We start from the raw sequence: 26,772 nt of genomic DNA, 5'->3' as shown, positions 1-26,772 counted from the left end.
AGCCTCCTTTTCAACAGTGATATTACAAACATTTCAATTTTCTTGCTTTCATCCAAACTTATTATACACAGATATCAGATTTCACATGAAATCCATGCATATTCCCAGTACTGGAACTTGGAATATGAAGACTTCATCTGATTGCAGTGACAATGCAATACTTCTGTGGGGATATAATGCATCCATTTGGGGATGGAGGGAAGATCATCCCTCCATCAGAGCTCATGAGATCCTTGAATAAAATATATCTTTCCAGTTCACGGACAGACAATTAAATTAACCCTTCAATACACATAACATAAAAATAAAGAATAAGGCCGTTCTGACAAAATATCCACCCATGTCCCAGCTGGCAGCTGGAAAACAGAATACCTTCTCTAAGTGGTACAACAGTGAGAGGTATGATGCCTACCACTACAGCTGGCTGAACTTCAGCTACCTTGTTGAAACACTGATCTAGTCAATCCCAGTCCAGAATGCTGGAAAAGATTAGAGCAGCTCCTACATATGGATCAGCTCATGCAAGAAAAGTAGGCTGAGAGAAGTACAAGTTGGGAAGAGAACACTGCTAAAGGAAGCTGTGGTTCTGTTCCACTGCACTTCAGACACAACAAGTGTGAAGCAAACAAATTTTGATAAAAATCCTGAAGCAATCTGAACAAGAACAGTTGATATTTTCAAGCAGCACCCACCTTCTTTAAGTTTCTGAAGCATTTTCAATTTTAGAAATTGTCCTGAAAAGCTCCTTAAACTGCTTCTAAAACTGCATGCATTTATACACCAGATTCAAGCAACTTAAATAAAAATTGCTATACCTGACTTTTACCTATTAATTTTGTCTCTACCAACCTTAAAATGCTCATCCTTGTCATCATCAATTTCAGTTTCAATTTCTGTTTCTGTTTCAGCATCATCGTTATCATCACTTTCATCTACTACATCATCCACTACAAAACAAAAAGGTTTTGTAAGGCATATTATACATTTAATCCAATTATACATGCTCAAAGAAGATTTTCTGTGTTCTGGGTTTATTTCCTTTTTCACTTACTCCTTGAAAAAAATTGTGAAAATCAACTAGTAAACTCCTGCTGAGGGGGTTTTGTAAAGTTTTCTCATAGTGTTTTTTATGCAGGAAATTTGGAGATTGTCATTAAAAGGCTCATTCAAACATTTACAAATTATGCCCATTTTCTACTCAGAATGATTACATGTACTGCTTTTACAGTATTGACTATACAAGACTATACTTCTAACGAACCCAGACCTCTACCCACCCCCAACATTCCACATGTCATTTAGTACAGAACTTTTTCTTTCTAAAGCACTATGTATCCTATTTCCTTTGGTTTTTCACTTCTTTTTGTAACAGATAACAAACCTATTAAAAAAACATATCATTAGTTCACTTTAGTAAACTAGGATGTTTCCAAACAGGTATTATACAGTACCAATATACTGTATTAAGCAGAGATTTAATTTCTGTGTATTTTTGAAACACACTTCTAAATCTATTTACTACTTTGAAGACAAAACATAAACAATCTTTGAACTACTGGAGTCTGATCCACATGAACCCCAATAGGATAGTTTAATTCTTTCCGACTATGATTACATTTTGTTTCAGGAAATGTCATGAATGAAAGATATTAAAATAAGCTAATTTTGACCCTTCATTTTAGACTAACTTTCTGACAACAACTTCATTAGTTGCTTACCAGGTCTGAAGCTGTTTTACCTTATCAGAATATGTATTAATTATCTGAAAATTATGAAAGGTGCTCACAATGGGATGAATTGATTTCCTACAAAGAACCATATAAATGGGCTGTAGTACAGTGTTTTCTGAGAGACTGCAACAGGGTTCAAGAAAGCAGCTCTACTTTCCCATCATGCAGATGAAGGAATAACCACAGTAACATAAAAAAGCCAGTGCTTCAGATGGCACACATTAACCTAAATTCATCACATCCTAACTTACCAGAGTAACAGAAGGCTAGGAGGGGACACATGCTCCTCCAAGACAGGATGTACACTACAACACTTTTCACAGAGGAGAACATAAACACTACATGAGTTGAGAGACCATTTAAGTTTGAATACAGCAATTCAGTTTGGTGAACATCACCTTTTAGTCCTTGTTTCCTCCTTCATTCTATAACCACATGTCTGGACAAAATTTTTATAACTTTAAACTTAACATTAGAAACTGGTGCTCCACAACAACAGTCACAGACCCTTTACTCATTGAGAAGTATCTCAGAATCCTTTTAGCAGGGAACAGAAATAAGTGCAATTGATTCCACCTTCCATAGAGCAAAATTAGACATACTCAAAGAAAAGTACTGCAAAATCACCATACCATCAGGAGGCAAATTGTACAGCTGAGCCACTGGACCACTGGCAGGGATAACTGGGAGTTGGAAATGGAAAGCACTTTTAATAGTTGGCAAAGGAAGACGGTTTTTGGGAAAACATTTTCTCATTATTAGACTGGATGTATTGACGAGAGGATCAAGAGTTCTTACTGCAAGGCACTCCTGTTAACAGGAGAATAAAGAAAAGTGTTTCTCAAATTGAAAGTCAAACTATATTTATATACTATTAACAAAAAAATTAATTCATGTCTTCTTTGAAGGACAGAAAAACTTATACTAACTCAAATTCCCCTTTTTTAAAAATCCAGATTTCAAAATAGAAAAAAATCTTCACCCCCTCTTTTTTTAAAACTAAGTTCAACTGCCCCTCCCAGAGACAGCCACACCAAAATAACTGCAAATACAAATTTAATTCTATACTTTTTCATTGTTTCAATATGGTACAAAATATAATCCTTACTCACATAATCAGAAATTACCATGAATCTCATAAAAGAAATACAAAAAAATTGAAGTCATGGCGAAAGACGCTAAAGAAAACAACATAAAAAAAACCCATCAGGATGAACTTACCTGTGAAGTGTTGTAAAGAATTTTCATCCCATTGGCATTAATGAATGCTTTTCTTCCCAGTTTTATGTTTGTAACACTTTTAATGCACTGTAACACTCCTTTACGTATCAGCATGTATCTGTGTCGACTATCATGACGGTGCCAATCAACATAAATCGTTAAAAGCACCTGCACATATCCTCTGTCTACTGCTCTCCTGGCATTTGTTTCTTTGCAAAAAAAGTTAAGAAAGAAAATTAAAACTGTCCAGTGACATCAAAATTAGTTTAAAATTTTACTTTCAATATTTAAATTATTCTTTTTATCCAAGTAACAGAATTGTTTCAGTTTGAGTAGTATTTTAGCCATCCTTACATCAACCTAAACAGAAATGACTGGATAACTGAGACCAGTTACTTTCATGGTTTACTACATGAACAGCATGCATTACACTTAAAAGGCAATTTTAAGATGCTGTCACCCAGTAAATTAAAAAACAAAAATGTTTCTACAAAGTATATCCATTACTATCCACACACACTGTCTAGATACAAGATTTGAAACAAACTTGTTTTCACTTGCAATCCATACAGTTTTATCACTATCAGTCAAATTTCATAAGCTAAAAATACTTCTACTCAAGATACTGGGTAATCATTATGACAGCTGGAATACATAGTAGACTAATGTCATTATGAAAATATTTACTTGTATAAAGTGTATGAAGTTACAAGTTAAAACCAGTAAGGAGAAGACATCCCTAAATATATGAACAAGACTTCCTGTTTTAAAGACACACCTTTTTAACACTTCATTTTACTCCCCAATGTTAAAGTTTAACTGCCAATTTATAGAACACAATACTGACAACAATTTGGAACTATTTCTTTCCCTAAACTTCCCAAGGAGAAATTGCAAAATTCATAAATACACAAACCTGTAAGACCAAGGTATCACACTGAATAAACATGAACATACTCAGCAGCCTGTGATAGTCAGTACAGAAATTTCCCACCACTTGCGTGAAATGGTATTCTACAAATCTCATCACATCTCAATTCTTATTCAACTCCACTAAAACTACGATAAATGCTGTCACTTTAACACAACTCTTTGGAGAAAATGAGTTTTTAATTCCTTGCTAGTTACAGTGCTGGTTCAAAATCTGCAAAGATGACATTTGTGAGGACCAATTGCTGCTGGCTGAGACAGTCCATGTCTGGAAACACACCATTGGTTTTGTTACCTTTCATTCATTCCACTTCATGAGCATCACTGACAGATTTGTTTTTGGGACCCAAGTCTTAGTAACTCAGGAAGGTACTGAAGAATACCCTTATTCACCTGTATTTTCCCTAGCCATCCAACAGATATTTTCAGATATATGTGCAAAAAAGAGGCACAGGAGTTAAGCTGTAGACATCTATTACTGAATTACTGTATGCTGAGGTGAGTGAATGTAAAAACACATTTTTCTACCATGGATCCAGATCAGTTCTGCAGAAGCAGTGCAGCCTTTCTGCTGCATAGCTGACTAAACAGTAACCAAGTATTAAATACATGTATGTACAACAAAAATAAAGCACCAGAAACTACAGATGAAACTTAGTTCTAGTTTTTCTAGCCTTATTTTTGTTTTGGCCACTGACTTAATGTTTAGTTTTACTGTGTTGATATATACGCACATACCATTATAGCTCAAGTACACATTTTCTTGTAGTCAAACACTTACTTGATTTTAGCAATGCAGCAAGTGTGTCTAAAGCAACCCTGTCAACATAACAAGAAAAGTCAAAACAGCAACCAACCAGCAAGCTTATCTACAACACTGTAAAACTATATAAAATATTTATTGCTTATAGACTTATAGAGAGTCTAACTTCATGTCTTCCTGGTTGCACTGCAGCACAGACTTCACTTTAATATTTTACTTTACTTGAAGATCACATATCTCTGCTATATCTGAAGTCTGATAACAAAACTTTAAAATATCAATACAATGTCTATACAAACTTCCAGCTTTGGCAAAAACACCGTGACAATGTAATGCTTATGACCAACACTCACTGGTTGTGATATTTGAAATTCATGTCTTTGTTAGCAGCAGAACAAGTACTTCCACAGAGTAAAGGGCACTATTTTAGAAAACTCTGTATTAATACCAGCAGTATATGAATATACTGAGAAGCAATGCCCATCAATCCATACTACAACACAAGATGGTCAGCATGAGATTTTTCTTGTACACAAATATCTTCTTTCAATTCAACTGTGCAAATACAAAATGTATATACTTATTTTTTCCCTCTGTGTGAAGACAGACTTGATGCATTTGGTCTTAAGACCACAAAAAAGGATATCATGATTAGTCACATCATAGAATAGTACGTTCATATGTGGAATTCTAGCTGAGCCTTCAAAGAACAGGACATGATTTTTGAACACTACTCCTGTGACCATAAATATCAGATTTTGATCACATAATGCTATTTCTTTTATAACAAAGTTAGAATATGCACAATATGAGATTAATATTTTGCTAATCAGATGAAAGATTTAGTTTTCCACTGGTATGTGCTTCAAAATGGTTGAGTATATAAAGGAAGGATACATTTACATCCACTTAGCTACTTTTTAACCCTACACTCATCCCAAAAACCCAACCCAAATCAAAAAATCCAATCAAACAAAAAACTCAAAATCTACAGCTACCACCAGAGTGGGAATCTAAAGTCACCACTTTCACCTACACAGTGAATTTTAATTTTTTTAACACAATAGCACACTAGACAAATATTGCTGGGGCTTCCTATTCTGTGTTTTATGTTCTCGCTCTGGATGTCTACTTCCTTTGCAGAAAAATGGAAAGAAAATTCTATTACCAAATGAAACGGACAGTGTCACACCAGAAGCACAAAGCAGATCACAGAATATGCTGAACTGGAAGAAGCACACAAGGATCATCAAGTCCAGCTCCTGGCCCTGCACAGCACCATCCCTAGGAGTCACACCCTGTGCCTGAGAGCATTGTTTAAATGCTCTTGAACTCTGTCAGGCTTGGTGCTGTAGAAACAAACTGAAAAAATTATGTGATTGTCTTGATCTGTTTGTTATGATTCGGGGTTAACCACTATACAGTTTCCATGCAGGAATACTATAGATAAAAAAATAATGTATGTTACTTTACTAGTACTGCAACTAGACATTCAAGTATTCTGTGCTACTCAACTGGGGAAAATTAAAATCTCTCATATTTATGGTACTCCTTCTCATCTCCCTTCATTTTAATCTTCAAATATTAATTGCATTTGATTTCTCCAATATTGTTTTTCACTTACAAGTAAGTTTTGAACCAATATACAAAGTTTTACCATATAGTATATTAATGAAATCTTACTTACTTCATAAGGCTAGTATTCCTTTTACTAAAAGGGCCAATGATCTTAAACATCAGTTCTACTACTCCATTCTTTCCCAGAGATACTGCATTTACAGCTGGAAGTTAGAAGCAATCCATTTTAATATAATGTAGTAAGAAAGGCAAAAGAAAAAGATCAATACACTCAAAACTAAAATTCACACAAGTTAATTTTGAAGCGCAAAAAATGCTAGACATTTTTGTGCTTTAAGACATACAGTGACAAGCAAACACTACTCTGCACATAATTAGCATGACAATCCAATCCTGATAAAACTTGGAAAATAAGACAACTTAATTATTACTTTACAAATAAAACCATGTACTACTTCCAATGCAGGCTTCTGCTTTCTATGTTACTAAGATACAACACAAAAAGGATTTTCTCTATAGAAATTCACTGTTTATTGAAACAGCAGGTTTTCTAAAATTTCAGGTTCTATGACTTGCTATTACCCTTCAGTATTTGGACAAATAGGTACATTCACCAGGATTTGGAATCCAAGAGTGTGTTTTAAAATTTAAAAATGCCAACTGGTATAGCTTTCCTGAACTACATGTTATGAATATATGTTCTCAGAAAACAAAAAACTATAAATGTAATATATTTGAAAGGGAGCAAATGAAAATAAATAATGCTAAGACCTATGTTAGAGAAATATGTGCTTGAATTAAATGTTTGAAGTACAACAGCTAACTGAAAACACAAACTGCTAACACAGGCACAGAAATTCCATTCCTGACTGAGTTTAGCAATATATTCTCCTAACAAACTAGGAAGAGAGCAGCTAAGAATTTACATCAATATAATAAATGCTGTTATCACTGCAGAATTTAGTACATGAACCCAAGTGGAAATTTCATCATCATTAGCAGCAACATCATACCAGAATCTAAGTTAGGACTTACTCTAATAGTAATTGTATGTACACAAACTGGAAGTACTACTCATCAGAATATTGCAAACTACTACTTTTTCTTTTCATATAGAGTGAGGAATACAGAAAATATAACTCATCTAACAAGTTGAATTAGAGACTCAGTCCCATTCTCATGATGAAGCAAGTTTTCAGGTAAGCAATGTAACTAATGTAACTATCTATATTAGACTTTTCATTTTAGAAGTGCTTTATGTCATTGTCAGACAGCGCAACAGAAATAGAGCTGCCATGTTTTGAAAATATTAGGGCTTTATGAATTATAGCTGCTCATGTGAATGACCTGAAAACATAATCTTACAGATTATCAAATCAGTTCTCTAGGGGGAACACGGACACATTTCTAATTTCTTGTGCTTAAATAAGAAGATTAACAACCACTTCAAGCTCAAATAAAAAACTTAAGAGCATCTAACTGACAGCAGAGATACAGAAAGAACAATACTATTTTCATCAACTTCCTATTGGCTGCCCAAACAACTAGGCTCTTGTGGAAGAATATTAGTCCAATAGTGGAGAATGGAGCTCTTGAACAAAAGGAGTAAGGAAAAGGTTAAATTAAGAAATAATTAGGTTAAATTGATATATCTTCTGTGTTAACCAAATTTTAAATTGGTACTATAGAAACAAATTAAACATCAGGAATAAAAAAGATGAGAATGAATAATAAAGAGAATAATTATTTAACTCAAAGTCCTTCTGTAAGCAAAATGTTTGCAATTCTGGTTTAGAGTTTTAAACATCAACATTTATGCAAATTAGATGGCTCAAAATTCCACACATCCAATAGCACAGAACAAAAAAATAAAATTTCTAGAACTTAAGTATTTTGAGGCATAAACAGAAAATTCTCAGTAAAAAATATAGTTTAAATAACTAACATTAAACAAGCACTCACAGTTGATATTTTAATCTTATCTAGATAAAAAGCTTTATTCACATAGGAAAGAAAATTATTTTCTGCAATACTTACAGTTGGTTGAATAAACTCTTAATACTTGAAGACATGGCAATATTAGCCTGTGGTTCTGCAAATTCTGCTTCACTAAATTCAGTGATATGTTCAGGGCACCATTTACTCTTGCTTTCACACCAATCTTCTTGTCTGACATCAAAGAAACACAAGACCAATCACACTAATTTTGAAATTGTTAAAAAAATAGAAGTTAAACAACTGAATTCTTTCTACTGATGTCAACTATGCTTATCTACTTTCTACCATTCTTTCCTCCCCTCTAATTTACTACTGTTTTTTCCTTCTCTAACAATTCTGAGTATGTGGATGCTTAATTACTAAGCCATAATACTACCTTTTGGACCAATTTTTGCAAGAAGAGTATGAAGAAGCACCATTAGTTCTTCATTTGGAGGAGTGTCTTTGCTGGCAGTCAAAAGCAGCTGTAACAAGATCCGTGTCCCTCCTTTGGTGACTAAGACACTTGCTCTCCGACCACCACCTAGAAATTAAAATTGAACTGATACATCTAAAGCCAAAGAACAATTAAATACCTAAGATACAGTAATCATGAAGTTAGTTTTAGAAGAGTAATATTTCTTTATATGTGACTGCACTATGCAAGAATATGCTAGACTTACACTCATAGCAACATAAAGTATTGTGTAGGATTATTAGAAAGCTAACTTCAGTCTTTACATTCTTTTAATTCTGCATATGCTACAGCAAGCAACAAAAAACAAGAACCAAAGTAATAATAATATACAAAAAGCCAAACAATAAAAAGTAACTAGTAAAAACAAACCAAAATATACCTGAAAAAGAAAGCATAAATATAATCATGTATTATTCCTTAATGAAAACTTACCAGCTGAGACTACCTCAATGAGAATATTCAATGTATTTAGAATAGTTTGAGGATCTCTTGTATTCTGCAACAGAAAAGAAAAATCTTTGTTTAACATAGCAGGCTAATACAATGGTTTGGATACTTAAAGCTAGGAGGAATTACCGCCACAAAATCATGTAGAACTTTGGATATACCCACGTAGCAACCATCCCACTATGCAGCCCAAATTAACCACAAAACTAATTAAAACACACTTTGTAGTACAGCACATCAATTAGAACTGATAGGTGACAAGCAATTTCTTAGACTATATAAATATAAGGGAGAGAAATTCAAAAGTAAGTTACTTAAAGACAGTATCTATTCATTATAGACCAACACAAGCTTTTAAAATTCCACAGAATAACAACATATTTCATAATATGAATATAATAATAAATATATACATTCAATAATGATAAAATGCAAAACTGTTACGAACCCATAACCACCAAAATGATAAGATTTTACCTCTAGGGTTGACAGGATAATTTCTATTCCAGTGGAGCCCTTAGAAGTTATCTCCTTCCTGGTTTTTTCTGTCAGAGAAAAAGACCAATACTCGCTTGAGGAAAAAAAATATGTTATCATCTACAAATTGACAAGAAAGTTTACACTGCAAATAACAAAACTTATTAAAAATGCATATATGTATATAGAACTAAGTAAAAGACTTAAACAATTTTAAAACTAATTTGTGTTTTCAATTGTTCAACAATTTCATGATGGCTAGAAAAATGTGAAGAAAAAAATCAGGAAGAAAGCTACCTTCTGCTTTTCATATGACTATATACACACACAGACATATATACATATGAAGTGAATTATTACTTAAATTACAGATATTTGACAACACAAAATGGACTCAGCACTACAAATACTATACTAGCTACATTAAACATGGGCTTAAACAGATGTTTTCAACAATCAGTGACAAAAACAGATAGATAATCAAGTTCACTAAACAAAAACTTAAGTCCAACAAGGGAGATACAAGAAGCATGGGTCAAAAAGGAAACTACTAAAACCACAAAGCTTAGGTAATTACCTTGACTCTGGACCAGATGAAGGATCCTTGAGGTAACATATCTGGCATTGTCTGATTCTCCTAATACAGAATCCAAATTGATCTTCTCCAGCTGTGACAGCAGGGATGCAGTCCGAGAATTGGCAGAAACACTACAAGAAAGATAGGATTTTTCCATTTAAATCAGAGAAAAAAGCTCCTAACAGAAACTCGATGATAGAATAATGGGTGTGGCTAATTCACTTCCTTATTTTATCTGGATTGAAAAACAGTCTTAATTCTCAATTCTGGCAAATTTACAGATTTTGCAAAGCCTGCACCACAGCAGACTAACTCTATGTAACAGCATCTCCAAGAGCAACTGTAAACAGGGAAATCAGTTGCAAGTAAAATACAGATATAGGTACAAATGTTGCTCAACCATGTCATCTATAGTGACTTATATTAATAATATCTGTCAAGTGACAGGATACTCTACCAAACCTGCCAGTCAAGGAAAAACTGGCTACGCACAGTCCAAAAGACTTCTTGTCTCACAGGACGGTATGTCAGAAAAGGAAGAAAATAATGTCATTCACAAAGTGAGCAAACTAGCACACACCAGCTGAAGAAAAATAACAGCATTTTGAAGAAAAAAACTCAGGAAGGTTTCCAAAATTATCATCCAAGTTTGGGCTCATTTTGAATACAAGGGTATTTTGGCCTGCTGTCATGGGTTTATGCTTGTGGCAGGCCAGACACCCACCTAGCTGCTCACTCCTCTCCATCTGTAGCTGGACACAGGAGAGAAAATTTAATGAAGATTCATTGGTTGAGATAAGGATTGGGAGAGATCACTTACCAAATCCTGTCATGGGAAAAACAGGCTCAGCTTAGAGATAAGAAGTGAATTTACTACTGACAAAATCAGAGCAGGATAATGAGAAAGTAAAATAACCCCTTAAAAACAGCTCCCTGCTGCCGCTCCCTCCTTCCAGCTCTGCCTCTTACCCCAGCAGTGCAGGGAGACAGGGAATGGGGGTCATGGTCAGTTCATCACCCAGAGCTTCTCCCACTGCTCAGGGAGGGGAGGTGTTTCCCTCCTGCACTGTGGGGTCCGTCCTACGGGAGCCAGTTCTCTGTGAACTTCTCCAGTGTGAGTGCACTCTGCAAACTGCTGCAGTGTGAGTCCATCCCATGGGCAGCAGTCCTCCCAAAACTGCTGCAGCCTGGGTCACTCTTTTACAGGGTACAAGTCCTTCAAGGACAGGCTGCTCCAGCATGGGGCCTCCCTTGGGTTCACAGATTCCTTTGTGCATCCACCTATTCCAGCGTGTCTCCTCCATGGGCTGCAGGTGGATCTCTGCATCCCCATGGACCTCCCTGGGCTGCAGGGGCACAGCTGCCTCACCATGGGCTGTACCAGGGGCTGTGGGGGAATCTCAGCTCTGGCGCTTGGAGCACCTTCTCCCCTCCTTCTGCACTGACCTTGGTGCCTGCAGAGCTGTTCCTCTTACATATTCTCACCCTGCTCTTCCCTGGCCACAATTATATTTGCACTTGTTTTTCTTCCTTAAATCTCAAAGGAGCGTTATCACCACTCCTGACCAGCCCAGCTTTGGCCAGCAGCATGTCCACCTTGGAGCCACCAAGGACAGGCTCTGCTGCACATGAAGACAACCTCTCACAGAAACAGCAAACCCAATAGTCCTTCCAACAAAAAACTGCTTTGAAAATTTATTTTAGGGTAAGACACCACTTCAGTCCAGGCATTTATATAGATAAGTAGATTACAAAGAAAGAATTGCTCTATTTATTCTAAACACAGTCAGTATAGAAACTGTTTCAATTGATCTATACCTTTGGATCGCAACAATTATTCAGAATAGTTTTGAGATTCACATTCCTACATGACAGTAATTCCTAAACAGATGTTTTAACGTTTTAATTGTGATCATGCAATTAACTACGGGAAACTATGACTTCCATGCATTAACTACCTTGGCTTTTCATTCATAACACTCGAGTCTTACAATAATCAGCAATAATTCATTTTACACACACGCTGCTCTGTCTGCAATAAAACCAAAGTCTACAATACTAGCTTTATGAATACAGTCAGTTTTGTTTATAACAATGAGGAATTATTACTCCTTGATTTATATCTTACATCTGTGTAAAGGTTTCACACCTACAATTAACTCTACTAAAATGTTAAAATCAAGGAGAAAAGTTAGCTGAGGGCAAAAATTACACTGCAGAGAAAGCATATTGATGTAAGAGCTGCACAGAAAACTGCTTCTACCGCTCTCCTTTTTTAACACTGACATCTAAATGAAAAGCATAGCCAAAAATCAATTTCAGATTACGGATGTTACTTACAAGCTGATAACAAAAGGAATAAGAAATGGTTATATTAATTATAGCTTTTAAATGAAAGTAATTTCATATTGTGAAGTAAGACTATCACCTTCTGAGATGCTTTCTATACTCTGAATGAATTTTTTTAAATTTAATTATTACAAGTTTTAATTATTAAAATTTTAATTACTGAAATTTAATTTTGAAAATAGAATTATTTTAAAAATAGAAATTACATCTGTCTCGGGTGCTGAAACATTAATTTTCTTGTGTAAGTAAAGCATAATCACTCCAACCCTTTCTCATCATCTAATACCAGGCTGAATAGTATGAAGCCATAATTATTTGCATAAGCTTTGTTTTGCTTATTTCTGCTTCTCCATTTATCCACTGAACTTGAAATGCTCCAAAATTGACCCAAGATTGTAATGAAATCCACCAGCTCTGTTGATCCAATACACAAGCTGACCAATGCTGGATGTTATATAGGATGTTATCTTCACCAGCTCCACAACCAAAACAAGTAAGAGTTCAGCCAGCCCACATATAAGCCACTGTGTAAGAGAACTGCTGTTTCAACTTCTGTGTGTGTGTATCACTTCCATCGTGGTACATCACTGGCCCCACAATGAAATTAATGTAGTTTGAAAGCTGAAAACAACCCAAGAAAGCAAAGCTGATGCTCAGGAAGAATAAGAGTAACAGTAACAGTAGTAGTCATAATAACAATGATAATGATGATAATGATAATAATAACAACAACAATTTTTTAGAAAGCTTTTGCAAAGATAAATTTTATTTTTAGGCATTAAAATGTTAGAGCAAACCTGATTTTTGACTGCTGCAGCCTGGGAAATTCATGCAACACTGACACATGGAAGCAATTTACTATGTACAGGAAGCTGGCATCTAACATAACTCCTCCATAGTTAATAAAAGCTTTAACAGGTTTAGGTAGGGTAAATAATTCGCAGCACCGGGTTGTACATAACAAGTTCTAAGATTTAGTTATAATCCCCTCCTGGTGACAGAGCTTCTATCAACGGCAATAAGTGCTTATTACAGCAGAGATATCTTTAAAATGGTTTTAGGCATCATCTTGTATAAAGTCTTCCAACATAAATACAGCTAACTACATTTCATGTCTTCAGCATACACAATAAAGCAGCCTTAAAAATTAACAACAGCTGACACCAAAATACAAATAAAGTCCTGATTTCCTCTTAGTTATGGCTGAGTTTTTCTTCTTAAAACAAGAATTATACTCTTATTTACCAATATTCTACACTAATCTGCATAGTGGTTATAAAACTATTTGACAGATTTTCAATGCTTGCACAGTACTTCAACAAGACTATAGGACAGGAATTACAGCATTACAGACATACAGCAGCACAATCAGTAATATTGCTGTGACCACCCACTTGATCTCAGAACAAAATGAAAGCACAAGTTGTAATGAGACTCTCATATTTTTAATGCAAACACGTATGCTTTGACCAATGAACCATTCAGCATCCAAATCTAGGAGACAGTCTCCAAAATGGAGAGGCACCATGGAATTCAGTATTTTCAATCCCACAACAAGAAACAGTCAGAACGGACTCTGTCCTGTCAGAGGTATGTTTTCTCTCAAGCTGCTAACATTGAAGAACCTCAAATGAATACCCTGAAGACTGTGGCTAGACTCTTATGGTGACCAGACACAGAGACACAGCAGGAGCTGAAGACTCAGGAGGAAGAGCTGAGACTCTTCCATGCTTGGAATGTGAAGGCACAAAAGCCCAGGGGTTCCTTTGTTGGTGGCAGCTCCTAGGAGGCACCAGCTCAAGATGCTTCTGTGTTACTGCACCATGAGTAAACTGGTTTGTAGAATGAGACACTGGAGACTTTGCTAGGGGGAACCTGGAGTCAAACCTGGGCAAAAATGCAATGCAGACCAGTCTCAAGAATTCTGACTGGAGTATCCAGTATAAATTTGAGTCATCACCCATCAAATTAGAAGACTAACTATGGTTTCTACTCAGTCAAAAGCCATTGTCAGAAGGAATGGCTCATATTCATCATAGGAAATATGATTCAGACTGACCTCACACACCAACTTGCAGCTGTAGGTCTGCAGCAGGTCTCCAGCTGCAGTGAGTGCCTGAGCTTGTCACTGATGGTGGAGGGCAGCAGAGACAATATGAGATTAGTTTTCCCATACGGTGAAGAACCCTCCTTGTTAGGAGTGACATTTTCACCCCATCCATTCTAAAGCCTTCTAGTAAAAGCACTCTTGTCACTGAGGGTTACATAGAGTCTCTATTATCTTTAGTTACTAAAAAACATGACTAAAGAGCACCACATAACACCATAAAAACTATTCTTTTCAGACACAGATAAACACCAGAGCTTCTCTTCATGACATATATATGCCAAACCAGTCCCTAATGATCTGCAAAAATGATTCAATAACCAAAGGCAATCTCATTCTTTGTATCCCTTCCTTTGAAAGACTTTCTCCCTGAAGTTTAATACTGTCATTTCAGGCACTTCTTACTGTAAGTGCGACACTCCTTTATCTGTTCCAGTGACATAACTCTTTAAGCACAGTATCTTGCACACGTTTCCATCAAATATTCTTAACCATTTTCTGCATTTCACAGAGTATTTTGAAATAATTTGGTCCTCCAGTAGTTTTGCAGATCTTTCATGCTTCAAGACGTCTTTTTAACAACCTTCTTCCTTACAGATCATTAGTAAAAATACCAGAATATTTCCCACCATTAGCTGTAACCAGAGAGAGAGTATATCCAGAAGTAAATTGTGCACCATTTCCTTCTGACAGACATCAACTGCCATCTGATCTGATACGCAGTCAGTACTCCACTCTGTCCAAAGATAATCGATAATTATTATTCTCGGATAGATTTACACTTTCTTTAAGCATCTTGAGTTTTACTTTCAGTCTTTTGGTCTTTGAGCCTTGAAGTTTACAGGCTTAGTTGATCTTAGTTCATGTTTCCACAGGCAGGAAACTCTTTCTTCATCCCACATTCAAATGCTACAGTTCAAAATGCCCCTCACACCACCACTTTGCCTGCGTAAAGGAAACACCCCTGTCCTTATGTCAACTGTTACCAAAACTTAGAACATGACTCTAGCTAACCAGAGAGCTTTGTGGATTTCCTCCTTCACTGGTCAGGAAAGCCACAAGTAGATAATAAGGAAGCATGGCCAGACAGTGAGGAACAGAGAACTTCACGGCTTCACACTTGAAAGAGAACAACCTCAACAAGGGGCTCACATTTGAAAGATAACTTCCTCATCAAGAAAACACCTTCGCAAAGAGAGAATCCTCTCTACAGAGACACTACTACTACTACTGCTACTACTATTACAGGGACGCTTCCTTTACTCCCAAAAGATTTCAGCATTTGAACTCTGATCACACAGAAGTGCTAGATTCACAATCTTCCATTACACACTGTAAGCCACCTTCACTATGCAAACGCTGAAACACATCATTGTAACTTTCTATGTGTCTGCCCACAATGAGAAAGATAACTCTGAGCCATGGCTGCTTATAAAAATTTAATTATCTTAGAATGGTTTTTGCCTATACACCTTGCAAGAAGCCTTACAAAATATAACAGTCAAATGAAGGATGTCATCCATTTGTCAACTGTACCTACTTCCTCTGAGACTGCTGTTTGCAGTTAGCCAGCACAAAGATGTAAAAGGAAGCTCCTCCTTCCCCCACAACAAACAGATCTGTTTCAGTATGTCACCGTGAGCCTTTAAAATCTATTTTAAAACAGGCAGGCTTCTCATGAGTTTGTTCGTATTTTAGTCCAGCACAAATAATTTCAAACTTTTTTTTTTTTTTCTCAACCACTTCCAGTTACCAAGTAATCATTAGAGAACTGATATTTCTGGTTAGTTCATAGCTATCTCTCTACACAGAGTCACCAGAACTTATTCACCACTTAGGGAACAACCGTTTTGAATTGCAGGGATGGAATCTTTCATTTAGTCTCTAAGTAAAGAGGAATAAATGGCACTTAAATAGCAACTCTGCAAACATCTACTATTCTTTGTGATAGTATATTGTATACATTATAATTTGTAGTATTTTCAAGAACGCTTATTGCTGATGGAGAGCTTGCTTTGCTTATCATAATGCCTAAGGGGCTAGACTACCACAAGAACAAGAGATTTTTTTACCATTTCTTTTGACCTAACCTGTCACAAAAACAGGAAAAACCAGTCTGATATCAACCCTAACCTTGTTCCACCTGAAGTCAGCAAAAGTAAAGATTCTATGTACAAGAATTTAAAGTCAAATTTTAAATAGATCCCAAGATACAAACATAATTCACATTAGAGCATGTTCTTCATGCAAACTGACCTCCTCACACAGAAAATAACTGGTACTTCAGAAAACTAAGACTCAAGCCAAAATTCCCAATTTTGCTGACTTTTTTTTTTTTAATCTGATTTGACATATTGATTTAATCTGTTTGATTTAACAAGGTGGTTTAATCTGTGCTGCCTTAGGAAAAAAGTAAGACTGAAAGCCTTTAAATAGTTTCCTGAAGCTTAACAGCCTTCCAGAGATAATTTCACAAATTTCCCTAAGTTCACATGAAAATAACAAACACAGCTTTTCAACCTGACATCTTCTGCATCCCACTCTGGTTTGTCCTAGCAATGTGTTGGATTGCAAGCTTGTTGCAGGATGTCACACATCTTATGACAAATTCATGGCTTCTTACACAGTATTATAAACTTTAATTCCTTCAGTAGAAATAACTTTGTGTTTTGTCAATATGTGCATAAAATTACAGAATTAATTAAATTTTCAATTAAATTTAGTATGTATTTTATAGTTGAACATGTCTAACACTAACTGAAAATTTAGCTTTGAAATGTTATTTATTAAATGTGGAGATACTTTGTGTAAATCAATATTGACTCCCTCAGTGTTTCAGGACACCAACTTGCACATATTCACAATGTGTATTTTATTTATGTTTCACTAAGAAGATAACGATATTCCTACTAAGAAGATAGTTATTCTTACTAAGATAAAAACTGATTTTTCACAAATCTCAAATACCTTGATGTTAAGTGATGACTATAGTTTTAAAATTTACCTTTTTTCAGATGATGTTTTTGCTTTGTTCATATTGGAAATAATGATTCTTCAAATCACCATCTCTGATAACCTGTAAGATATTAACTACATATTATTGACATATTTTGTTCTTTGGAGAACAAATGCTGTCACCATGCTGAATGTCCCTTCACTAGAAATGCCGAATTACGTTAACTCACACTGATTGCATTTCTCCACACTGTCAAAAGCTCTTCTCCCTTCAGACTATGTGATCCAGCTTTTAAAATAAACTATTCATTTTAAGTACGGAGTATGACTCTGCATTATAATTCAGGCCTACCAAAGTTCAGACTAATTACAATAAAACAGAAACTTGCATCAGTCACTTACTAGACATTATTTTGCTGTCAATGACAGAATTTTATCAATTGAAGTTTTTGCTGAAGCCAGTAAATACACTTTCTTAACTTACTTGGCAATACTGTGAGATGCCACAACATACTGATTTCTGACTGCTATTTTATGTATATATATAATAACTAAGGCTAGAGGCACAGTGAGAAACATGGAGTATTTGGTGTTCTTATTTAAGCAAGACCTCGACACATTCCTTGGACAGAAACCCTATCATGCCAAGGACTCAATTTTCCTATCCATCTAAGGATATAGTGTCCTCAGGGCACACCGCTTCCTCAAATGGTGCCTCCAAGAAATTAAGGTTGCAGTCTACAGGACCATTAACTGAGCACCAGTACTTCCATCTGAGATCTACTATGAATGACAGACAAATACTCACACTGTGAAAAAAAAACTGTCCGCCAAAAGCACAGTGGTAATTTAAAAGTAGAAGACAGAGAAAAGGGGGAACTGGATGTTCAAAGGTATGGGTGCTGAGAATGAGTAAGATAAAGCACTCTTGGGAAATGCAGGCAAGAAATTCAGCCAACTACATACACACACAGATGCTCCCCCCCCATACCCTTCTCCACCCAAAAACGTGTAAAACCTCTCAAAAATCCTTATTGTTCAGCACCTAAAAATAACAGGTCTTTATTACTGGTAAATCCCACTCCGCTGCTAAAAGCCTAAAGCAGATGAGGTATGAAAAAGGCTTATTTCCAGACTTACCTGAAAGGAGAATATTTTCCCGGCAGACAGGAAGAAAATGCTTAACTTTTCACAAGAATTCCAGCTTGACTCAAGTTAACAGGTGTCCGAGCTTTGTCCAAGTATCCTTCAGGTGTAAATCTTGAAATCCTTTAAACAAAATGAATAGTTACAAGAGAAGAGCTGTGTCCACCACATTACTGATAATTTCATGAATTACAGAGTCTGGATTATTCCAACCAGGTTGCAGGTCTTACTGTGTGGAAATCAGACCCTTGGATTCAAGTAACCAAGAGCTGTTTTGCTTGCACCAAAAGTAGGACCCGCTGTCATGCAGATGATGAACAGTCTGCCAGTGCCAATAGTGTCTATATATTATTGTGTACTGAACTGCTGTACAAGTGGAGCCAGCTACTGAGCTGAACCATCTTGAACTGCAAGGTCTTAGTTTGTTTGCCTAAAGTCACCACAAAGTACTTCAGTAAGCACTGAAGTGCTTATGCCCCAGGTCAAGGGAAAAGTCAAGTAAAAAAAGAAAAAGCACAAGAACAAAACAAAAAAAAAAACCAAACCCAACAAAATTAACAATGGATGAGAGGATCAGGGGAAAAATAAAAAGAGAAATGCACACAGCAGCAATCCAGAGAGTTGTGGTGGGACATGTATGCATACTAGAGTGAAAATAAAGAATTCTCTAACATATGACTAGGTAATGCAAAAAAACAACTTCCAAATTAATTCAAAACTTTTAATAGTGTCCTTATTTTGAATAAACACTTGATAGAAAGCTAAAGGCAGAAGGTGGATGATTTTACATATATTTTACACAATTCCACTTGTGTTTCAGTGGTAGCAGAGGAGATGAACAACTAGCATCTCTTCTGCTTGTGAAGGACCAACAACAACGGAGTGAAAGCACTTCAAGATGGAGGGAAGCAGAGAAGAGCAAGACATGCTGACAAAGTAAAACTCCAAACTGATAAATGCTGGATTCTCAGCAATCTCTCTTTGCCTTTTTACACCCTGCCTGTGAAATGTAATCTCATTCCTCCTCCCATCTAGACAGGGGAAACAGGCAGTCTTCACAAGATCAGAAAGCTACACTGTAATAATTGCTGTAACAATGCTATCAACAGCACAATAAATTAAATGGCCTGCACAAAATTACATATACTTTTCACATTTTCCTTTCTCCTCAGAAAAGCACATATATGCCTCACTCCTAGGTGAATTCCTTGTCACTGAACCACTGAGTCATCTTCTCTGCTGATCCAGCTTTTCAATACCCTGAAAATTTGACACTCACTGACAAAGTTCATGCAAAAGCGAAGAGGACAACCCCTCCAGTATTTAGCTTTCATGTGAAATTCTGGCATTTGCCAAAATCTAAGAATAACATGGAACCCATTAAACACCTACTTCTTGGATAAATAACTCTAACCACAAAACTACTCTACCAAATGGCAAGGACCATCACAAAGCAATTTTCTTTTCCTCGAAACAATGGTTAAAAAAATGAACTTGCCCTGCTTCATTCAGACCTCATATTCAGACGTGTCTCTTAGGCATTACTGGGAGTGCCTACAGAAGACTTGTACAAACTCCCTTCTCCAGAATACTAAGTCTATATATATGTGCTAAAACCACATATCAAATAATACTTATCAAGAGAAAAAACAAAATTTAAGTTTTTTATGTCTATCTACCACAACAGCTCTGCAAAACCTGCAAGATTGTCCATCTATACATATAGACATATTTCTGTGTTTTGCTTTGTATCCAAAGCTTGCTGCAATCCCAAACTATCTTCAAAGCCAAAGCTCAGACCCCACTTTTGATTATCACAGATCTATTGATTTGAAAGGTGAAAAAAAGTAACCATGAACAAATCTGCAGCAACTAAGTTTTTATTTTGATGTGTACTTACTTATCAAGATAGTGCATGCAAGTAGCTGAACAAAACCTTTGGTAAATGCTACAGTACAAAGAAAAAGGCAAATTAGTATGCATAAAAAGGAAAGAGTACAAAATCTCAGGTGACAGAATAGTGTCAAAGAGCAATGCATCAACAATTAAATAGAAAAACCAGATGTAAGAACTGGGAAAACACGTAATTATTTAAAAGATCACAAATGCTTAAAAGAAGAAAACCTATATTGAAACCCTGAAGGTGGTTGCATTCTGGGGTATGCTTCCAAAAGCACTTGTACCTCTCACAGAAGTACATGAGCTCCCCCAATTTGGTGCAGATTAAATACCAAGCAAATGCACGTTTCATAGTATCTTATTTCATGCATCCCAAAGTCTCAGAAGCTGTTCATGGGTCAAAATATTCTTTTTCAAAGTACTTTTAAGTCCATTTAAACAAAACCATATAAAAAGACTTCTGCATTCTTTATGCTCTAGGCAATCTTAATTCCAAAATACCACTTGTGGTTTACATTTTTAAACACTGAAGTAAATTGTTTGCAAGAACAGACTATTTACTTAAGTGAATTTACACTTGTAGGAATATACTCTGTTAAAAATTTAGGAAAACCATCAACACATGGCAGCAAGGGTCATGATCTCTACACCAACAGCAACCTACCCAAAAAGCTTGTAGAGAGCAGGTAAACACCATGATGATAACCAGCATTCTAAATATGGCAAAACCACACAAATAATACACCATACAGAAATGAGCAGTATGTTACCTAATATTACACAAGAGAATTATGCACCAAGACAGCAGAATACACTTCCTTTGACAGCAGTAAGAAATGGCCACTGCTATTAATACAGTGGTGCAGTCTCCCTGATCTTGCCCTCTTGCACCATAAGGACTGCCCATTTTCAAGTTTCAGCAATTATACCTTAAGTAGCTCCTTTGCCTAATTAATCCTTTACTCTTCCATACCTTATATACTGTTTTCCAGTTCAGTCTTCCAAATGACAACCTATACAACTATCTTTTTGGAAAAATGGTTGGTTGTGGGTTGTCTTTTGTTTTGGTTTTTTTTCAAGAATGCAGTTCTATTTTAATGCCATACAAACTAGCAAAGTTATTGCATGTGAACAATTTCCTTAATAAAAACATGACACCTAAAGTTAGGTAAAAAAATCTCACAAGCTATTTGGAGATGCCAGAGTTATTTGTACAAACTGCTTTATATCCTAAAAGCTTAATCCACAGAACAATCCATAAAAGCTTTGGTTACCTATAAACCATCCTAAAAATGTGGGGAAACCCTTCAAGTTTCACAGTTAAGTTTCAGGTTGGTAAACACGATATTGTACTCAATCACAATCCAGTAAACAGAACCATATACATAAAGAATGATAACTAATGTGGTAGTGAAAATCTGTTTCCTGAAGTTGACTGCTCCTAGCCCAGCTCCTGAATCTTTACAAGCACTGGAAAACAAAACCAGAAGCTTCCCCCTCCATGCCAAAGCTTATGCTGTGTTTCATAGGAATTAAAGTCCTAGTCAACAGCCCAGAGAGATTCAATTATCAGGACCAGCTGTTGTTTTAATTGAATTGTAAAATAGGATGGAATGGCATTGAGTACACACTGAACAGTTACCTCTTCCTAAGATTTTAATATATAACAGTACAAAAAGTTCTAGTGCCATCAGATTATTATAATATTCCTGAAAGTACTTTAGAAGTATCTTTTTCATGAGAAAAGATTCCTTCAAGATAGTAGAAAAACTAGAGATACTTTTCTTCCAGATGTAATTTTAAGACTTTATCTGGAAATGGCATAAAATAGTCCCTTATCTCATGACTATCCAACTTCTCTAAGCAGAAAAAAAAAAAAAAATGAAGTTTTTGGTGGAAGAGAGTCTAATTTGTAAATCTAAAACAAAATTAAAAGGCTAACGACCTTCACTAGTGAAAGAAAGAATACTGCTGAAAATCAGTTACTGCCTTTCCCTTATGCCATTTGCTATAAATATTTATAGTAGGGAGCAAAAAAGTCAGCTGATTAGCTCACCCATTGCTGCATTATAGCAAAGTGCCGACATTTTGATGTGACTAGATAAACTGCAGCATATAATCAGACATTCAAAATGACATATACAAAACTTCACAGACGACTGAAGCACCAAAGACCTTCACAGCAGGCTGCCAACTATGTCATGTGCCCATTACCACCAGTCCACTTGACTCTAAAAAAGTCTGACAAAAAGTCTGACAAAAGTAGCCAAAAAAGCTAAGCAAGCAAGAAAGAAAAGCAGTTGCCAGGAAAGGAGCAGAACACCAGTACTTTATTTCTTGCCTGGAAAGAAGCTCCTAGAAAGTTACTGGCATTTCAAGCATAGGGTTACTTCAAGATATGACAAACTTGTTGTCATGAGGGTCACATAGTATCACGTTCAAAGCTTACGTGATTTAAGCTGACAGAAATACTGCAAAAGTCAGCTACTTCTTGCCCAGCTGGCATAACTCTTTCATCAGGTAGAAGGTGAATGGCACAGGGAGGGAGGAGGAAGCAATAAAAATAGCCCGAAGGAAAAGGACAGCCACTTCAGAAACTAAGTATTTCCCTACACCAAGAACTGAACAAGAACTCGAAAGAAACCTAGGAACTTTTGCCAGCTCTTGGAAAAGCTTAATACAGTGGTAAATGTCAGGGGTGCTTCCTAGCACTTAGCACAGTTATTGCTCCCTTAAGTTACACTGTCTTGATGGTTAAGGTCAGTCTGTAAAAGAATCAACTCAAAGATCTAAACTTCCTCATTCACAAACTGAGTAAAGCAAACACTCAATCCTGGTTTTAATCCAGATGAGGAAAAAAAAAAAAAAAAGAAAAGGAAAAAAAATTCATGGCTCCATGTTGCAGATTTATCCACTCAAATATACTTCAAACCCTTCAACCTCACTGGTGTGCAGAAATGCAATTATAACAACCTATAATACTCCCAGCAACCCCTTTCACTTTCAAACTCTTGATTTGTACCATTTTGGTTACGAATTACACTTGGAGTAATTAAAACAGTATTACCCACCTCCAGTATGCAAATCCTTGGACACCCTGTTTCTCAGAAGTTTTAAGTTTTATACAGTATGTAGTGGAAGTTTTTATGTGCCTTGTACTATACTAAATATTTTAGGGTGACATTTTCAGGCCTGTTGCCTCTTCAGCTGCTGCAAAAGAAAGGAAGGATGTTTGGGTGCTCCCGTCTCTCTGCTACTTCCAGTCTTTCTATGGTTGCATTTCCAAATGGAAACCATGCTGAATCATCTGTGTATAGAGGACACACACTGGATAGTTCATAATCTTCTTGATGCTTAGCAGAGGATATTGGACAGTTAAGCTGTGGATAGTGGCAGAGCCTGAAAACATACCCAGAGACATACTGCTGTTACAAATCTCTCCTAAGCACTCATACAAGCAGCTGCCTTGTTCAGCACTCTCACACTCTCTCACAGAAATCTGACTTCCCCTCTAAGCTCTTTAAGGAGTTCCAACACTTCATTTACTATAGTTATACTCCAAAGCCAGGGTGACTTGATTAGCACTCAGTGCTTTTAGACATTAGCAATTCATGTCACGGGAGCAATCTCCTAAGAGCAAGCAGCTCACAGATACTGGAATTCAAGGAGACGTTTCAAATAACAGATCAAGAGCCAAAAACAGGTGATCCTCAACCATGTCTAGCAGAGTATCACCACGAATTTTAAAGCCTGCTAAGGTTCTAATCATGAGACACACTGCTGACAAGTTGTTGAGTGAAATGCTGAATGTCTTTCCTAAACTAAAACCTAAACACGAGGTGAAATAGCAAACTCCTTCTGTAAGCTAAAAGGACTACAGTGAACCCTTCTACTTTTTCTCTTTACATGTAGCTTCTTACATGTAATTTCAGGGAAGTTCCTCCTAGCAGTGGTAAACTAACTAATACAAATCTTCTGCTAAGATAACTGAATGTTTTTCAAAAGCTTCAATTCGGAAAATAATCTGTGAACTTCTTGAACATGAAAACTAAAATATGAAGACCGCCACCTCCAGCACCTGAACTGAAAGTTAAGCCTGAGATCAGGTATCGCTTCACACAAACATATATCAGGTGTCACTTCACACACCACGACTACTCCTTGGTTTGAGATCATTTCCACCCTTTTTGAAAAAAAGAAAGACAGAATTTTTTTTTTTTAATGAAACTTACAGAAGAAAAAGGTATTTTGGTTCATTTATACTAGCTTAAAAAGTCAAACACAGTAGTAAACTGAAACATTAGAAACTACGTGTTGAAATTATCTTGATGTTAAATAGGAAAGTTTTCATGAAAGGAGATTATCTTGTCACTCCCCAGCCCAAGACATAAAAAGATATTCCAACACAGATTTGCACTCACTACACAGCATGAGGTATAATTTCCAGAAAAACCCTTTGGTCATAATTTCAATGAAGGATTAACCAAAAGGTGGGGCTATCCCATCAGCAACACCCAGTCACTCAGTGTTACACAAAATACACACTGAAAGCTACCTGAAAAACAGAGAAGCCTTTTCATGAAATGTAAAGGTAGTGCAGACATGCATTTCTTTAAAGGAGCATCATTCATGAAAATACACTAATTGGAGAGCTAATTTTCTAATGCTGGAAAAACTAAGAGACAAAAATCAACATTCACGCCACAAGGCTATACATAAGTTTCATGGTGTTTTTACACTACACAGGTACAAAAGAATTCACTTTCTGCCTATACAAAAAAGCTTACTGCTCTAAGCAACCATAACAGTTCGTCCAGCTGAGGATTTCTAAACATCTCACACAAAGCTCGGTGCCTGAAAGCAGTTTACACTGAAGAAAAATACCATTGCACCCCGACGTGCGACCTATTTCTCAAACCTTCTCTGTCGAGCATTTGAACCGATACCTACAAAGAAATATTTGCTGTGCTAGATTTCCACCACTTCAAGAAAAGCCGGAAAAGGAAAGAAAAAGAAAAAGAAAGAAAAAGAAAAAGAAAGAAAAAGAAAAAGAAAGAAAAAGAAAAAGAAAGAAAAAGAAAAAGAAAGAAAAAGAAAGAAAAAGAGAAACCAAACCCCAAATGTTAACAAACTCCTACCCACGGAGCGTTAAGTCTAACAGACGCCGGGCAGGCCAAGTCGCACGGCACATGAGGCCAATGTTATCCCAACCGCCGTATTTTCCACCCAATGCCCATGCTGGGCTACCCCTCCGGCGGGGCAGCGGGGGCAGAGCCGCAGCGCCCGGGGGCCGGCAGGGCCAGGGCTCAGCGCGGCCCGGCTGCGGCAGGGCCGCCCTGCAGAGCGGCCAGCGCGCACGGCCCGGCGGAGCGCCGCGCGGAGCGCACCGACGAGATCGTCCCGCGCCCGCTGCGGGCTCCGTGCCCCCGGCGGCTGCACCGCGGGGCTCCGTGCACCGGCGGCTCCACCCCGTGCCGCGGGCAGACCCGACCGCGGCCAGGCCCGGAACCCAGGCACCGCTCCTACCGTAGGGCCTGCGACCATCTCCGCGGGCGAGATCGCGCAGGGCGCGGCTCCCGCAGAGACCCGCCGTGCCCCAGCGACCCCGCACACATCCACCGGTGCCCACTGGGACGCGCCCGGCGGCCCCGGAGAGCCCGGCACGGAGGAGCCCCGCCCCAATCCCGGCCCCGGGCACGGCCCTGCCCCCGCCGCGGTCCGCTCCGCCCCGCCTCGCCCGAGGTGATGCCCCGCTTCACGGGGCTTCACCTTGGCGGCAGGCGGGGAGCCTCCACTCACCCCGCGGCGCTGGCGCTGGGGCGGGGGCGCCGGGCGGCGGCTCCGCGCTGCGGCCCCGCCGTGCTCATGCGGCGGCGGCAGGACCTGCCCGCACCGCAGCGCGTCACCGGCCCCGCCGCGCCCCGCCCGCGCGCAAGCGCCGCCGCCGCCGGGAGCGCGGTGCCCGGCCCGGCCGGCCGCACGGAGGGAGCGGCAGCCGCACGAGTCGTGTCAACACCCCTGGCTTGGCCGCCCCCCGTGCCAGCCACTCGCGCCTGAGCAGTCCATACTTGTGTGAGCTAGACAAGTATCTAATGCGGGGACGGAGGGCAGCAAGAGGATGGAAGCAGGCTTTTCTCG

General features: G+C 37.6%; 1 protein-coding gene across 10 annotated transcripts in view; it reads right to left on the bottom strand.

The window, feature by feature from the left end:
* Window positions 1-26,532, bottom strand: part of AGTPBP1 (ATP/GTP binding carboxypeptidase 1) — a 61,058-nt gene extending 34,526 nt beyond the window's left edge. For 5 of the 10 annotated variants that reach the window (XR_009280698.1, XM_058864493.1, XM_058864491.1 and 2 more), the window contains exons 1-13: window positions 26,161-26,314; window positions 18,730-18,858; window positions 17,639-17,710; window positions 10,179-10,309; window positions 9,602-9,669; window positions 9,110-9,173; window positions 8,597-8,743; window positions 8,260-8,391; window positions 6,332-6,425; window positions 4,663-4,700; window positions 2,952-3,160; window positions 2,363-2,540; window positions 850-947 (exon numbers count right to left, since the gene is read on the bottom strand). Coding sequence is in view for 9 of the 10 variants with exons in the window: in XM_058864493.1 (XP_058720476.1) it covers window positions 850-947; window positions 2,363-2,540; window positions 2,952-3,160; window positions 4,663-4,700; window positions 6,332-6,425; window positions 8,260-8,391; window positions 8,597-8,743; window positions 9,110-9,173; window positions 9,602-9,669; window positions 10,179-10,309; window positions 17,639-17,670 (1,191 nt within the window). In the remaining variant the exon portion in view is untranslated. Of the gene's footprint in view, window positions 1-849; window positions 948-2,362; window positions 2,541-2,951; window positions 3,161-4,662; window positions 4,701-6,331; window positions 6,426-8,259; window positions 8,392-8,596; window positions 8,744-9,109; window positions 9,174-9,601; window positions 9,670-10,178; window positions 10,310-17,638; window positions 17,711-18,729; window positions 18,859-18,965; window positions 18,988-23,705; window positions 24,012-25,772; window positions 25,792-26,160; window positions 26,315-26,433 lie in introns of those variants that run through there. The other 5 variants (XM_058864488.1, XM_058864485.1, XM_058864490.1 and 2 more) reach the window with 5 other exon arrangements.
* Between the last annotated feature and the right edge of the window lie 240 nt (window positions 26,533-26,772).

Source organism: Poecile atricapillus, chromosome Z (assembly GCF_030490865.1).
Source record: "Poecile atricapillus isolate bPoeAtr1 chromosome Z, bPoeAtr1.hap1, whole genome shotgun sequence".
NCBI lineage: Eukaryota > Metazoa > Chordata > Aves > Passeriformes > Paridae > Poecile > Poecile atricapillus.
This window is presented reverse-complemented; position numbering and strand designations above follow the sequence as displayed.